Below are 14433 nucleotides of genomic sequence, written 5' to 3'. Positions count from 1 at the left end.
ATGCCTATTTATGGATTAGTGAGAATCTAGGCTGGATACTTGGTGAAAAGGAGTTTAGGATGCTTAGTGAGTTTTTATTGCAGTGCATTGTATTTATTTGGCACTTTTACCGTACTGGGAACCCATGGGCCCGGGGTTCTCATTCCGTATATATCTCTTGTTTTTCAGATACAGGTCCAGGTGCTCAGAAGTGAGCTGTGGTTCGTCTGAGAGCCGGCGAAGATCTTTATTTTCTCTACTTTGTGTTTTGCTTAGAATCTCTCCACCTTTGTTTTGAAGATATTATATTATGTGTTGAACTCTTTTGGAACTTGCCTATAGAGGCTCTTATGTTTCCTTTGGGAGAGATTAGGATGTACTGTTGTCAACTACTTTCATACTGTACCCTAGCCGGCCTAAACTTCGCGGGTCGCGACTAGTGGCTATTTACTTATGTTATATATATCTATCTGTTATCTATCTCTTAATCTCCTTTATGCCTTGTCCATATATCGCTTTCGGCTTCATGTTTTATCTTTTCGTTGTCGAATCGTGAGTGATACATCTTCGCGATTTTATTTCTTCTCTTTTCAGGCTTCTCGATTAATACTCCTTTCGAAATTACCTATGTTTATATATTAAAAATCCACCTGAGAGTCGTACCACCGTAATATCATTGACTTATGACTCGAGCATAAGGATTTGAATATTAGGGTGTTACACTCCAACAAAGTTTAGTCACCATTATCATTTTTCATTAATTGCTCAAACTGCATGATTTTCTTTTCTCCCATATTATATATGTCTCGAGGACTAATTAGCCTAGGGATAAACCTCTAGTTTGATTCAAAACTAATGACCCTGATATTGGACCAGGCGCAACTTTTGATTCTTTAGTCTCATCGAAAGACATTGCATCATTTTGATATTTATGATTAGACTTCAAGAAGCGTCGATGACCCATGTAACAATACTTTTGACTTTTTGTGAGCCTTATAGAATGAGTGTTTATATTGCAAGAAGGGCAAGCAAATTTACCATAAGTGCACCAACCAGATAAGTTACCATATGCTGAAAAATCATTTATTGGCCACATGAGCGCTGCTTTCATATTAAATGTCTTCTTCTCAAAGGCATCATAGGTTTTCACCCCAACATCCCATAATTCCTTTAACTCTTCTATCAAAGGTTGCAAGAAAAAATCAATATTATTTCCAAGCACTGTTGGTCCATGAATGAGTAACGAAAAAATAAAAAACTCTTGCTTCATGCACAGCCATGGTGGAAGGTTATATGGCATTAAAATTACTGGTCATGTGCTATGTTTACTTTTCATTTTACTATATGGATTAAATCCATCAGCAGCTAATCATAAACGAACATTGTGAGGATCTTTAGAAAATTCTTCATGAGAATTGTCAAAACTTTTTCACGCTTCAGAATCTGCAGGATGTCGCAAAGTCCCATCTTTATTGCATTTGTCATGATGTCATCTCATCAATTTAGAAGTTTTTTAAGATATAAACAGTCTCTACAACCTTGACTTAAGGGGAAAATACCTTGGAACCTTAGCAGGAATTTTTTTCTTATTGTTTTTCCACCTAGAAGCTCCATAAACTGAGCATTCGTTGATGTTCTTATTAGCCAATTCATTCCTAAAAAGTATACAATCATTGAGACAAGCATGGATCATTTCATACTTCAAATGCAATCCCTTGACCATCTTTTTAGTATTATAATAAGAACTAGGTAACTTCTCACCATCGGGTAATACTTCCTTTAATAATCCTAGCAACGCATTAAAAGACTCATTGCTCCATTTGAATAATTGCTTTAGATGGTAAAGTTGCAATAGAAAAGAAAGCTTGATGAATTTCTTGCATCCATGATATACTTCTTCATCTGCATCTTTTAGTAACTTGTCAAATATTTTCACTTCTAGATGAGATTCATTTTTTGACGCATGTTTGGCTCCAAAGTTTGGCTCCTCTTCACCACTTTCTAAAGGGTCATTATCTATGCTCTGGGTAAAGTCATTATAAACATCCTCTATCATTCCTACCATATCATCACCCCTAAAAGTTTTTTCTATACAATTAGTTTCTCCGATAGGGGTATGTGAGTTTAATAATTCTCCATGATAAAACCAAGTGTCATATGATGGCATAATACCATTAACCACAAGGTGATCATAGGCCATTGTCCAATCCACTAAATAGTGTAACACACATTTCTTACAGGGACAAGCAGTTGATTCTCCATTACTATGATGAAAGGCATGATCTAAAAATTTTTTTAATCCCTCTAGATACTCTTTACTAATTCTATCACATTGCATCCATCTTCTATTTCTAGAATTGTCCATGATCCTTCTATAAAAATTTTATATCCTAATTAAAATGAATAAATTAAAAATATATAAGCATCAAACATCAAAGACTAGGAAATAAGGTAACTAATCTCTAACAAAGGTAAATAGAAAAATTAGTTAATTATCACTGACCTTAAAATTGGCAAAAATCTGAATTGAGACTGTTTAATTTTGGCATAAGTTGTATAGGTACAACAACTAATTTTTCTTTTTATTTAAGCTGGGGATTTTTTCCTCTTTTATACCTTCCACCACCTTGTTCTGAAACAATGCAATACAATCGTGTTGTAAGATTTTTTCTAATGTTAAAAATTTGAAGATACAGGACCTGGTGCCAGAATGCATATAATTAATTACTGAACTATTGAACCAATTAAAAACGTCTTTTATTTCTATTTTTTTTAAAAATATATATCTAAATAAATTTTAAATAATTAATCCAACATAGCAATTAATTTTCTTNAATAATAATAATAATAATAATAATAATAATAAGTAGAAAAAAGGCAATCAGATTCATTACTAAAAAGATACAAGGGAAAAAATATAACAAAGACATGCGTGTATGAATTAGACACCACGAGCATAATATATATTCTCCTCCACCTTGAATAATTTAATCTAATATAATATTATATAGTATTTTTGAGACCCACCAAGTTGCAATGAAAACAGACCAATAGTATAACCCGAGTACCTGGGGCTTTGTCATCTCAATTCTCAAAGTCACACTCCCACACACAATAGAAACAAGAATTTTCCAACAGCCACCAAATATGACAACTCATCCTTTCTGTCTCTTTTCCTTGTTCTCATCCAACTTTTATAAATTATCATGGTAACTTGCAGATTAGAGTTTATTTAGATGAAGATTAGATGCTAACTTGCAGAAATAGAGTCCTGCTCAGGCGCAGAAGTGGCTCTAGACCCCAGACAGCAAAACCAATGATACCAATGGGAGGAATAAATTGATGTACAAATTGTACAATGAATTTTTGTGATATAGTGCACTGTGGTCTACATAAATTTGAAAATAAATTAATTAAAAATATAAGTATGTCCACAGAGATTGTATTCTGCAATAAATAGGTGATAAAGGAAGAGATGTGCTGAATTCAGCACTAGATAAAACTCTTGTGGCGTTGCTGCTCCATATCAATCATCACAGAGTGAAGGTACAACTACAATATATATAGCTCCAGTGATATTCATAATATATAACTACCAGAACGACCAAAATTCAGAGGTAACATGGCCGATAAAATTAATCTTACGAAACCATGGTGTTAGAGTACAATATGCATCATGCAATAAAACAATGAGTAACTTAAGAACTCAATTTTTTTACACGAATACCTTTGATAAAAGTATGCCAATTAATTAAGCATATGAAGAGATCATTAATGTTATTAAAATTTTATATACCTAGATCATATTTTTGCCATTTACCTATATTCAATTATTATTACAAAGAAGGCATTTTGTTTATTCCCATTACGGAAGAAGAAAAATGAAACAAATATGGATACAATGATTAATGAAAGGGTAAAAGTTGCTTACAAATCTCAATGTAAGACTGGCAAAAAGCAATATGGATAAGCAAAGAGCAAGAGAAAGGTAGTCCAGGCAGCCCAAAAAGCTATTATTGCAACCAAAGCAAGAAAGTGATTAGGATTTAGGATTGTGTTGGAGCAAATCAAGTACAGAAATATATAGTTAGGGACATAAATGTTTTTCTCTTACAATAGGATACCTTTTTATCCTAAAATCACAAAATTGTCCACAAAATTACTATCAAAATTGTCCAAAATTCATAATATATAACTACCTCATAAATGAATTTACTATCAAAAGACAGATTTATTAAGGTATACAAGCCCAACAAATTTGATGCTATCCCCTGTAACCAAAGGGCTTCTTGCCAGAACCAAAAAGGGTGGTGTACTATTACCACCACCTTCTAAAACTGAAACTAAGGTAGTGCATCACAATTAAACTTATATTTATAATTTAAAATATGAGATGAAAAAGAATAGAGTATGAAAAAACGAAATTACCAAATGCATGCATTTACCCAAGAAGTATCATGAGGCAAATATATTAAAGCACACGTATGTAAGCAAAAGTGAACTAATTAATCAAGTATATTATGGATTATATTATGGATTATTTTTGTGGTGAGTATAGACAAAAATGAACTAATTAATCAAGTATGCCATCTCTTCTTTATATTAAAATAGGGAACAGATACAACAAGAAATCGTCGCTCTGTGGATGGATCACCATAGCAGGAGCTGCATGACCAAAAATCATGGAAAAAATAAGTGCCTTGAGAATTTAGAAATCACCAAAGCTAAGCAATTCTATCTATGACCAAAACAGGTATGAAATTCTGAGAGGACAAATCGAGTCCATTCTTTCAAACTTCAAAGTCACAAAACCTTGACTAATCAAAATTAAGCTTAACAAGGACACACGATGTAACTTTTGAATCTTCAAATTCCAAAAATGGACAAGAAAGCACAAAATCTTTTGCAACAAAATAAAAAAATCACCTGAACAATTTTTCCAAAACCTTCAAACGAAGCAAAAATAGAAAGCAATTTGAACCTAATTAATAAATGAAGAGAAATTAACAAATGAAGAGAAATTATGAAATTATACTGAACTAATGAAGCAACTAAACACATTATTTGAATAGTGAGATTAGAGAGAGCGTGAATTTTCACTTCAAACAAACACAGAGACATAAATCAAATCATAAAACAAACGCAGATCTGAGTAGATCTGGCACGGATTTGACCTAGATCTGAGGCAGAGCATGTAAACAGGAAGACAGATGTGCGTGGCGGCGATGGCAAGACCTCTGACGGCGGTGGTGGGCGGTTGTCGGTGGAGAAAGTTGAGATGGAGTGGGTTTTCAAAGAGTGGTTATCTGAAGCAAGGTTCAGTGGGATATCTGAGACAAGGTTCTCTCTTCTTTGCATAGGTTTGTAATTCAATAAATTAAATAAAATTTTTAGTGGCAATTAAATAATGGCTGGTATTAATTCAAAAAAATTAAAATTAAAAGTAAAAGTAAATAATAATTTAGTGGCAAGAATAATAATTACCATTATAATATATAATAACAATGTCAAATATATAATTGTCACTAAAATTTGTCTTTAAAATTTTTTTATGCATTTTTTAGCGGCAATAAAAATAATTGTCATTATAATATATAATAATAATGGAAAATATATAATTACCGCAAAAGATAACTTAAATTAAGAAATTAGTGGCTATTATGTTATTGCCACTAAAAATTTGTCGCTAAAACATTTTTCTTGTAGTGCCTGTAGTTGAAAACAATGCCAGTTAAAAAATAAACTATTTAATGGATGAATTTTTAGGAAAACATGGTGAATTTTTTTCGGTAGATATTTATACGAAATTATTTTAATTTATATAATAAGATGTATGTATATATTAATTTAAATTTGAATTGCTAACCTATATTGATATCTATAAAAATGATGATGAAAGATATAATATGAAATGCAAAAAATCTTAAAGCGGTTATAATTTAAAAAGCTTCAGTGAAATAATTGCATATATTTATTTTAGAATACATCTACGACAAAATATTGTAAACCATATAAATATTCTTACTATCAGAATGTCACACTTCCGTCTGTGTCACTCTGATAGCGAGGGTATTACGATGACTTCTATAAACTTAATAATAAAATAGGAGCCTTTAACTCGAAACCATATAGCTGTTTTCTTAAAAAAAACCAAAATTTCTTTTTCACTTTTTACAAACATGCATATACAAAACTTCTTATACAAGCAATTTACAAATGTTCTATACATACATATCATTACAATCATGATTCCTATCCTTCTTACAAGAATATAATAATAAAGGTGAGAGGAAATTATAGCATATATATATACAAACAAAAACAGCACAGCTAAGAACTTAACAAAACTTCATAAGCTTCCTCGTCCATCCTGAAAAGAAAAATCTGTAGGGGGTGAAAACATCGTCCTCACAGGTTCTCAGTGGAGGGTCTAAGAATTGTCATAAGTAAATATTTAAAAGAAAACTATTTTTCAACCACAGTGATTATCACTCGTCTTATGAATCTTTTTAAAAACCAACGGTTAATTAACCGAAATCCAAAACTCATATTTTTCTTATAAAAAAGCTTAAAAGTTACTTAGAATGTATGAATGACCAACCTGTTCTAAGCATAGGTTCATTAAGTCTATGTTGAACCATCCAGATTTTTCATACTTTGCTAAACATCAAAGACAAACTATTCACGGCCTCCGGCCCATCAAAAGATCAATCACGGCCTCTGGTCCAAGCAACTCAATCAACATCCAATCATCACAATCTATTTAACTAGTCACAATCACAAGTAATGAAATTCAAACACAATCAATAGCAATTACAGAAATAATAAGTAGGAGTTAAATAAAATCATTCACATAGACAAACCAAATACAATATGCACACCCAAACAATGTCACATAAATGTAAATAATGTGTGGCTGCCCTACGGCCAGTGAGCTTATCTATCAGCTATACAGCCAAACCCGATATGTCTGGTAGTGAACCCTGGATAGTCCCTCGGTGCGCACATCTCTCAAGATGTATTTACTTCCCTTGGAGGAATTATCTAGAAAGGTCTATGTGTTCGATCGCATCTTGCGACGGAGGGTCAACAAAATCTCCAATCTCAACCTGGAGAAAGTGGGGCGAACCACTGCATCTACTTAGGGAGACTCGCGACTCAGATATCTCAAATCATATATCATTTGAATTTCAATTGTAATTCATCATAATTATTACCGTCCTCAACCATATCTCAATATCTCAAGTATTCATAAATATACATATACACATGATCCCCATCATCATCATCTCGTCATCCAATCATATCAACCCAACTCATTTGATAATCAATCATAAGTCTCTATACCCATCTTTATCTCGATTCAAAATCATTCTTGGCCTATTCACTTTCAAGAAAAATATAAATTTAGTTCACATCATGTCAATAATCACTTTTACTCAAATTTTTCCTTTAAAATCAAAACCACTTTTGTAGCATTATCTAAAACCTTCAAAACAACTTCACTCTAAACCAGTTCTCTTTCATAAAACTCATTTCTCACATAACCAAAATTCTCGAACTAACTTCAAAACGGTTTCAAGTTTAAACCTCTTTCAAAAGACTCAAAAATCATTCATTAATTAAACTCCACGGCAGAGTCTCAAGACTCCAAGGGGGCAACAACCAATCTCGCTACTTTAAATTCATTACAAATTTTTAACTTATAGCTTCTTCAATCAAAATCAATGAAATAAAGTTTTTAAAACAAAGCCTCTAGCTTTTATGAAATTAGCACGAAAACTTAACACTGTAAAAAATAGCTTTCTTTCCAATTTTTTTTTTAAAATAGTTAAATCTTTATTTCATCCTTTTCAAAACTCCACTTATAAAAATTTCGGTTGCACCTCCCCTAAAACTTGGACTTTGCCACCTTTCTCAGGTCCCAACTAAACCATTTTTTAAACTCTTCTCAACCATTTCCAGAATCAAAATCATTTCCAAAACCAAACCAATTTCAATATTAAATCTTTTTCAAAACCAAACCAATTTTAATATTAAATCTTTTTCAATAAATCAAGAAAATAAATCCAACAAGCTCCACCAGACAAATAGTTACATTCATCTAGAGCAACTCAATTCAATCCATAAGACTCACATAATCACAAAGATATATTTTTCACATCAATATCTATTTATAACGATTTTGTGATATAAAAATAAGTTTTGAAGAAAAACCCTTACCTCGAATTGTGAAACCCAAAAGCCATAAAATGCACTAGAACTCGTTTTCTCTCGGCCTGCAACAGTGACAACCGCAACCACAACTTCATTCTACTTTCGCAGCAACTTAAATCGTGACATGCAATAATCAGAACTCGACCTTACATTACCAAAAGCTCTGAATCTCAAACAAACTTATAACAGAATATTGATTTAAAAGGCTTTGGAGCGAAAATGCTTACCGTAACAAAGCAAGACTGGATGAACTGAACAACAGTAGATCTGCCGGCGGTTTCGGTGGCCACAACCATGTTCCCGGTGACCAGAATGGCGGTGGAGCAGCTCTACAGCGATAACACATGCAGATCGGCAATGGTGGCGCGGGCTTCCTTTTCTCCATCGCGTTCTACACCTTCGATGACAGTGGACAGTGACGAGCTCGATGATGGCAAGGCAAGGCACGATGGTGACGCAGCTGGTGGTGACGGGAGGCACAAACGGCGGCAACTCCACCCCCTGGGCCACCAGCTCGTGTTATCTTCTCCTACTCTTCTTCAATGGCGACGCAATGGTGACACTGGACGACGGCGACAGGGACCTCGACGACAGTAGCAGCGTGCAGTGACAGTAATGGCAAGCTGGACGACAGCTAGGTGCGATAGCGACATGGCACAGTGGCGGCGCAGGGCAGCTCCTTCCTCTCTTCTTTCCTCCTCTGTTGGCGCTCTCTCTTTCACTCTCCTCTATATCAGCATGTGTGTGTGTGGTGTTATGTGTGTGGGTGCCGTAGGTGTGGGGGGTGAGGGCAGTGACAGCTAGGGTTAGAAGAGAGTGGTGTGTGTTAAAATTAGGGTTTGGGATAGTATAAGTTAGGGTTTGTTTTGGGAGTTTTGGGGTTTGGGTAGCGTAGCAATTTTAGTAAAAATAAAAGGGTAGAATAATCATTTAAAACTAACTTTTATAAAAAATAATTAGCTTTAAAAATACCAATTATTCTTTAACTTACATATTATTTTCGATTAAGTACTAATTCAATAAAATTAAAGATGATAAAAATTGATTTTCCTTTATTTCGTAAAATAAAGTTCAAAGGCTTAATATTCAAAATATAGTATATAAAATTCTTGTTATTTTTCAATTACTAAAACTTCAAATTTAAAATAAGAAATTGCCCTATTTATATATAAAAATATCTGAAAATATAATTTTAAATAAATATAATAAATCATAAATAATTTATTATTTAATTTATAAAAATTCAGAGTCTTACACCATATATTTATTTTCTAAAACAAAGCTATTTTATTCTTATATAGAAAAAATTAATTAACTTCATAATGTTAGGAGTAAAGTGGGTTGATTCCCAATATTTGTTATGTTTCCAGCTTTAAATATAAAATGAGTTCTCTTTTAAGGTATAACCAAGGTTCTGAAAATCGAACCGGTTATCGAATCGCTCTAACTATTGGTTTATTGATTTATTGGTTCGACTAGTTCGACCGTACTTCAACCGAAATAATCATTTTATAATAAAATAATAAATAAAATATAAATAAATACATTAAAACATAATTATAATTTATTCGAAACATATGCACAAAATAACTGAAGGGTAGAATAATGCTAATACAAACTGAAATTCTTGCACTAAAACACCTCTTCAAACCCACACATTCAACACATTATTAATAGGGTGTTTGAAAACCCCTTAGAATACAATTTCCACAGAAATTGAATTCAATTCCAATATTTAAAACAAAAATAATTAAATTAGTTTAGATAGAATTTAATTCAATTCCATTGTTTTCTCTTAAAATCAATTCCAACCCAAATAGGTCTGATTTGAAATTTTATTCCATTGGAATTTTACTTAAAACTAAAAATGTCTAAAATATCTTTATAATCTAATCATTTCTTCTTAACTTTTCTCATTCATTTTCTCTCAATGTCTCCCACCTTTCAACACACACACTCTTTTCTCTCACCACTGTTATTTTCTTCCCTTCTTTTTTCTTTAACTCACTTAATATAATATGAGAAAGTCTAGAAAACCAACTCCTAAACCAGCTAACTTTAAACAACTTCATTTAATATTTATTAATTTTAAATTATATTTCAAAACCAGAATCAAATTAATTGACATTAGTTACGTTTTTGAATAATTAGGATTAGACAAATAACCTCCACACAAACCCTAAATACACGCCGCACCGCTTCGTCGTGCCTCCACCGCGCTGTCGTGCCTCCATCGCAGCACAAAAAAAACATTCACCAGTGCAGAAAACAAACATCCAAATGTCTCAACAAAAATCATCTGCCAATACAAAAAATAAACATAAAAAAGAAACATCTATTACCACCAAGGCCCAGGGAAGTAGAGGCCTGCCTTCTTCATCGTCGAGAACACGTGGCACAGGGAGAGTTTGAGACGATCGGCGGCATTGCTTCCGAAGAGCACAGATGCGGCCAAATGCATCGGAGAAGAGGACCATTTTCTTGGTCCAGAATGTGCAGCACAACATAGGAGGAGAAGAGGATGAACGGCGGCGTTGCTTGCATGGAGCATGGTCGTGGCGCGGCGTGGGAGTGAAGAAGGCGTAGTGGCGACATTGGTTGCAGAAAACACGGGGGCGCACGGCTGTGGAGAGTAGAGACAACGGTGTGACGGCCTATAGAATAGGAGAGTGAGGTGGCTGCATGTTTTTTTTTTGAAACTAGGGTTAAAAGGAGTATAAATGTTGTGGTTTTTTTTTTTCTTTAGTGGCTTTTGGTCCAGTCTAATAGGAGTTGGCAGGAGTTGGCGGACCCCCGATTGGTTACCTAACGGGATTGATATAATATATACCTTTTTTTGGAAAGTCTATTATGTAAATCTAAAAAAATATCCATACGTATAGATTTTATGTGTTTAACTTAGATCAATAACACCAAGTGTTTGCTAACAAATTAGTTCTTGATAGTTCATGTTTGTTTTTTGTTGTTGGTTTGTCGTTAAAATCACTATGATGAACCATTTAATTTTTTTAATTAATAACAATGTTTTTTTAAATTTAATATTTTTAGATTAATCTAGTTTATCTAGTTTTTATTTTTTTAAAAGAGTTGAACAAATTTTAGTTGAAAAAAATATAATTTTTTTAATTATTTCATATATGTTAATAAATAAATATATTTATTATTTAAACATGATATTATATTAATAAAGGATAAAATATTAATAAAGGATAAAGTTGTCTATTATAAAACTTTAATTCATTTGATAAACATTCCAAACATTTGAAATTAATTCAATTCTATAGTTTTATTAATTCATTCCAGACACTAAAATTTAATTCAATTCTAACCGAAATTTAATTCTTGATAGAATTCAATTCTATACTATTATAAGTTTCCAAACAGGTAGTAAAAAAAAGTACATACCTTGTATTAAATCAAGCAAACGTTCCAATTTGTCTTGATATAAGTTCACTTAGTCCTAAAAATACATATGTCAAGCACTTCAATCAAACAAATAGAAAGAAATAAGCATGCAACAAAGTTAGAGCTCATTTGGTTTCCATTTATAAGCTGTAACATATACTATGATAAAATTTTCACAAAGAAGTTCTTCAGGAACATACAAATTTTAACGAAAGAAATATAAATCAAATAAGTCCTTTTACAAAACTAGCATAAACTTACAAGTTCTAATTTAATAGGATGATCACATGGGTGAAACTCGCTACACCTCAAATTCACTGTAGACAACAAAACAATAATATTAAGGAAAAAACAAAACATTGCATTGAAGCAGAATAAAAAAAATTGACATGGTCAAATTACAGAGTGCTAAAACAGAATCAAAACAAAATTAAAGTGAATAGAATCACAAAATATCATAATAAAAATCCAAGAACATCATTAACAATCATAGATTAAGATCAGAATATTAGTAAACTATAGATTAAGAATCCTAAAAAGAGCACAGAGGTGAGGGAGCACCAGAAGGTTGGACACAACAAAACTGGAGAAGAGGTGGCCTAAACTGCCGTGACATTGGAGCTGAAGAGGGTGGTCCGTAGCAGAACTGGGGCAGAAGAGGGTGGAGCCAAGCAGAAGTAGAGCAGAGAAGGGTTGGAGCGCAGTAGAACAGTGCCGATGTGGCAAAACAGGAACCCTAAACTCTAAAAATTATACCCTAAACCCTAAAAATTACCAGCAATCTAATAACAATACAATCCAATTACAATATCACAGTAACCCACAACAACCTACTCTAACCCAGTAATATCAACAGTCAAAATTATTCAACCCATTAACAATAGTAAAATTCATAGATTAACTAACAACAACTATTCAAAATTATTCAACAATAATTCAACCCAATAACAATAGCAAGGTTCATATATTAACTAACAATAATTATTCAACAATTATTCAACTCAGTAACAACAGCAAGATTCACAGATTAACTAACAATAATTATTCAACAATTAGTCAATTATAGTTACAAAAAAATTAATACCTAGAAGCTAGAATAAAACAGACTGAGCAAGAAGGGGATAGGACACGACTAAAAAGCTGACGCGGCTGAAGGGATAGGAGCGCTTTGGAACAGAGCTGGCACCGGCGGGACAGTGGCTGCGCGACAGAGGTAGGAGGCGACACCAGTTGCAATGACGACGGTAGTTTCAAAGTTCAAACGGTGGCTGCACGATGGAGGGGAAGGAAGTTGCAGTCGTGGCTTCGAAGTTTGAAGTTCGAATTTGCGATGACGGCGGTAGTAGGCCGGTTGCTGGACGGAAGTAAGGGAGTGAGGGAGGAGCTCGATGAGAAGAAGGAGAAAGAGAGTGTCTCGAGGGTGATCACTGTTGCTGTGCTGCGCGTTTTGCCATTTTGGTTAGGGTTAGATTGGTTAGGTTTCTCTTAGACCAAATAGCATCATCTTGAGCTAAATTCAGAAAATCGGCTGACTTCCAGTTCGGTTCAATCGACTACTTCTCGGCTGGTTCGACGGTCCAATGGCAATTTCTGAAACTCCCAGTTTTGGCCTTTGATGGATTCGCTGTTTCCATCGGTTCGACCAGTTCGATCTAGTTTTCAGAACCTTAGATATAACTTTTAGTTTTTATATATTAAGGCAATTTGGTTATAAATTTTTTTGGGTAAAATCTTTGCGATGGATATTTTATACTACTAATAAAATTTTCATTTTTTCTATTTCAAATGTTTAAATTTGAATTTCTACTTATTATATTTTAACTTTTTATCTAGCTTTTTATATTTCTTATTTTGATATTCTTCACATTATCATACTCTTATGCCTATTCACTAGTTTTGGATACTGACGATGTCAAATAATTGAAGCGGGTCTTTAACTATGAGGACAATGACAGAGAAAAAATAAAGTGAGAAATTATGCAAAAGATAGAAAAAAAATGGAAGGAAACAAGGTCCAAGTTGTTTCATAAGTTTTATGATGAAACAAAGACTTCTGAGAAAAATGCTAAGTGTCACCCATTAGGAATAAATGCAAATCACTGGAAATGGTTAAAGGACAACACAAAGGTAACAAATAATGAACTGGTATTTCATTCTCTCCAATTTGAAACCCTTCGAATTGCTGCTAAACATGTTTAATTCATTGTAATAATAGCAAAAGTATTCCCTAAAACACATTTACTTTATATTTGTTTCCCCTAAACCATATATGGCTACGTTAAATACTCTTTAAGTTTTATTTATTTATCCTATGCTCATATGTGTTTGTTTCTTTATTTATAGGAGAAGTGCAAACAAAATGCTTTAAATCATTCGAAGCAAGCTTACACACGTACTTGGATTTCCAAAATATTGGCAAGATGAAAAGACGGAGACGTAATCAATTTATATTTTATTTTAAATTTTGCTTTGTTTTTAATAATATAATGTTGTTAGTTATAGGATTCTGTCAATATCAATGTTATAGGAGAAATGATAGGGAAAGTGCATTAGCAGAGGAAAGATATAGAATATGGTTCATAAAAAAAGGATGGCTCGTATATCCATGATGATGCGCGTGTTTTTGGTGTAAGAAATGTTTTAAAATTTTCTACTTCTCTTTTTGTGTTTATAATGGTAAATTTAAAATAATTATAATCCCAATTCTAGTATGTTTATAGGAAGCAATTGTGAATATTGAGAACCAAGATGAATCCTCCAAGGAGCTTTCACAAAATTTGCTTGCACAGGTCCTTGGAAATGAGCACCCAGGACTAGTTTGTGGTGTAGGTT

General features: G+C 33.0%; 1 protein-coding gene across 5 annotated transcripts in view; it reads right to left on the bottom strand.

Annotated features, from left to right (window-relative positions):
- The window catches only part of LOC110276357 (uncharacterized), an 18965-nt gene extending 13616 nt beyond the window's left edge, over positions 1–5349 (bottom strand). The window contains exons 1-4 of one of the 5 annotated variants that reach the window (XM_052255474.1): positions 5154–5342; positions 4906–4960; positions 3911–3989; positions 2514–2611 (exon numbers count right to left, since the gene is read on the bottom strand). In XM_052255474.1, the coding sequence (XP_052111434.1) occupies positions 2549–2611; positions 3911–3989; positions 4906–4960; positions 5154–5337 (381 nt within the window). In that variant the 5' untranslated portion in view covers positions 5338–5342 and the 3' untranslated portion in view covers positions 2514–2548. The other 4 variants (XR_008004127.1, XM_052255475.1, XR_008004126.1 and 1 more) reach the window with 4 other exon arrangements.
- Between the last annotated feature and the right edge of the window lie 9084 nt (positions 5350–14433).

Source organism: Arachis duranensis, chromosome 10 (genome assembly GCF_000817695.3).
Source record: "Arachis duranensis cultivar V14167 chromosome 10, aradu.V14167.gnm2.J7QH, whole genome shotgun sequence".
In the NCBI taxonomy this organism is placed as follows: domain Eukaryota; kingdom Viridiplantae; phylum Streptophyta; class Magnoliopsida; order Fabales; family Fabaceae; genus Arachis; species Arachis duranensis.
The sequence above is the reverse complement of the archived record's forward strand: the minus strand, read 5'-3'. Positions and strand labels throughout refer to the sequence as shown.